Source organism: Buceros rhinoceros, unplaced genomic scaffold, assembly GCF_000710305.1.
Source record: "Buceros rhinoceros silvestris isolate BGI_N320 unplaced genomic scaffold, ASM71030v1 scaffold19552, whole genome shotgun sequence".
Lineage (NCBI taxonomy): Eukaryota > Metazoa > Chordata > Aves > Bucerotiformes > Bucerotidae > Buceros > Buceros rhinoceros.
The window spans coordinates 1-527 of record NW_010397363.1 but is presented as its reverse complement, the minus strand read 5'-3'; the positions used below and the strand labels follow the sequence as shown (position 1 = coordinate 527).

At 60.3% G+C, this 527-nt stretch overlaps 1 protein-coding gene across 1 annotated transcript in view; it reads right to left on the bottom strand.

Moving 5' to 3' along the window:
- GAB2 (GRB2-associated binding protein 2) overlaps positions 1-507 on the bottom strand; it is a gene marked incomplete at its 5' end in the record, with an annotated part of 9386 nt that extends 8879 nt beyond the window's left edge. Inside the window, one exon of the mRNA XM_010146231.1 lies at positions 30-507. Within this exon, the coding sequence (XP_010144533.1) occupies positions 30-507 (478 nt within the window). The remainder of the gene's footprint in view (positions 1-29) is intronic.
- Between the last annotated feature and the right edge of the window lie 20 nt (positions 508-527).

Genomic DNA, 527 nt, shown 5'->3' with positions numbered 1-527 from the left:
GCTTCCCCGAGGGTGGGGCCGTGGGGGGGGCCTGCCCCACCGTGGCTCCGTCTGCCCTGGTTTTGGGGGCCGTGGGGGTGGTGCAGCAGGTGAGTCGCTGGCAGCCACAGCCAGAGCATTGTGGTTCTTGTCCAGCGTAAATGTCCTGGGGATCTGGTAGATGGAGAGTGGGGTGGCAGGGATGTCGTAGGAGTCTGTGGAGAGCTCCCCAAACTCCTTGCATAGGGTGTTGTTGGGAGTCTTGTAGGTGTAGACCTCTTCGTTATCCGTTTCGGAGCTGGTGAGGCTTGACTTGGGGTGGGTGTAGGAACCGAAGGAGCGTGGGAGGTCGTACGCACTGTCCCTGAACTCTGAGTTGTGCCGGCTGGGTTTTGGCAGGCTGTAAAAGCCGTGGAGCTGCCCACCAACCCCATTCATGCAGTGCCCGTTGCCCTGTGAGAGCTTCTGGACTGCTGTGTCACTCCGCATGAAGAAGGCAGACCTCGTGGCTTGGGAGAAGCTGGCACTTCTGAGGAGGAAGGAGAGAA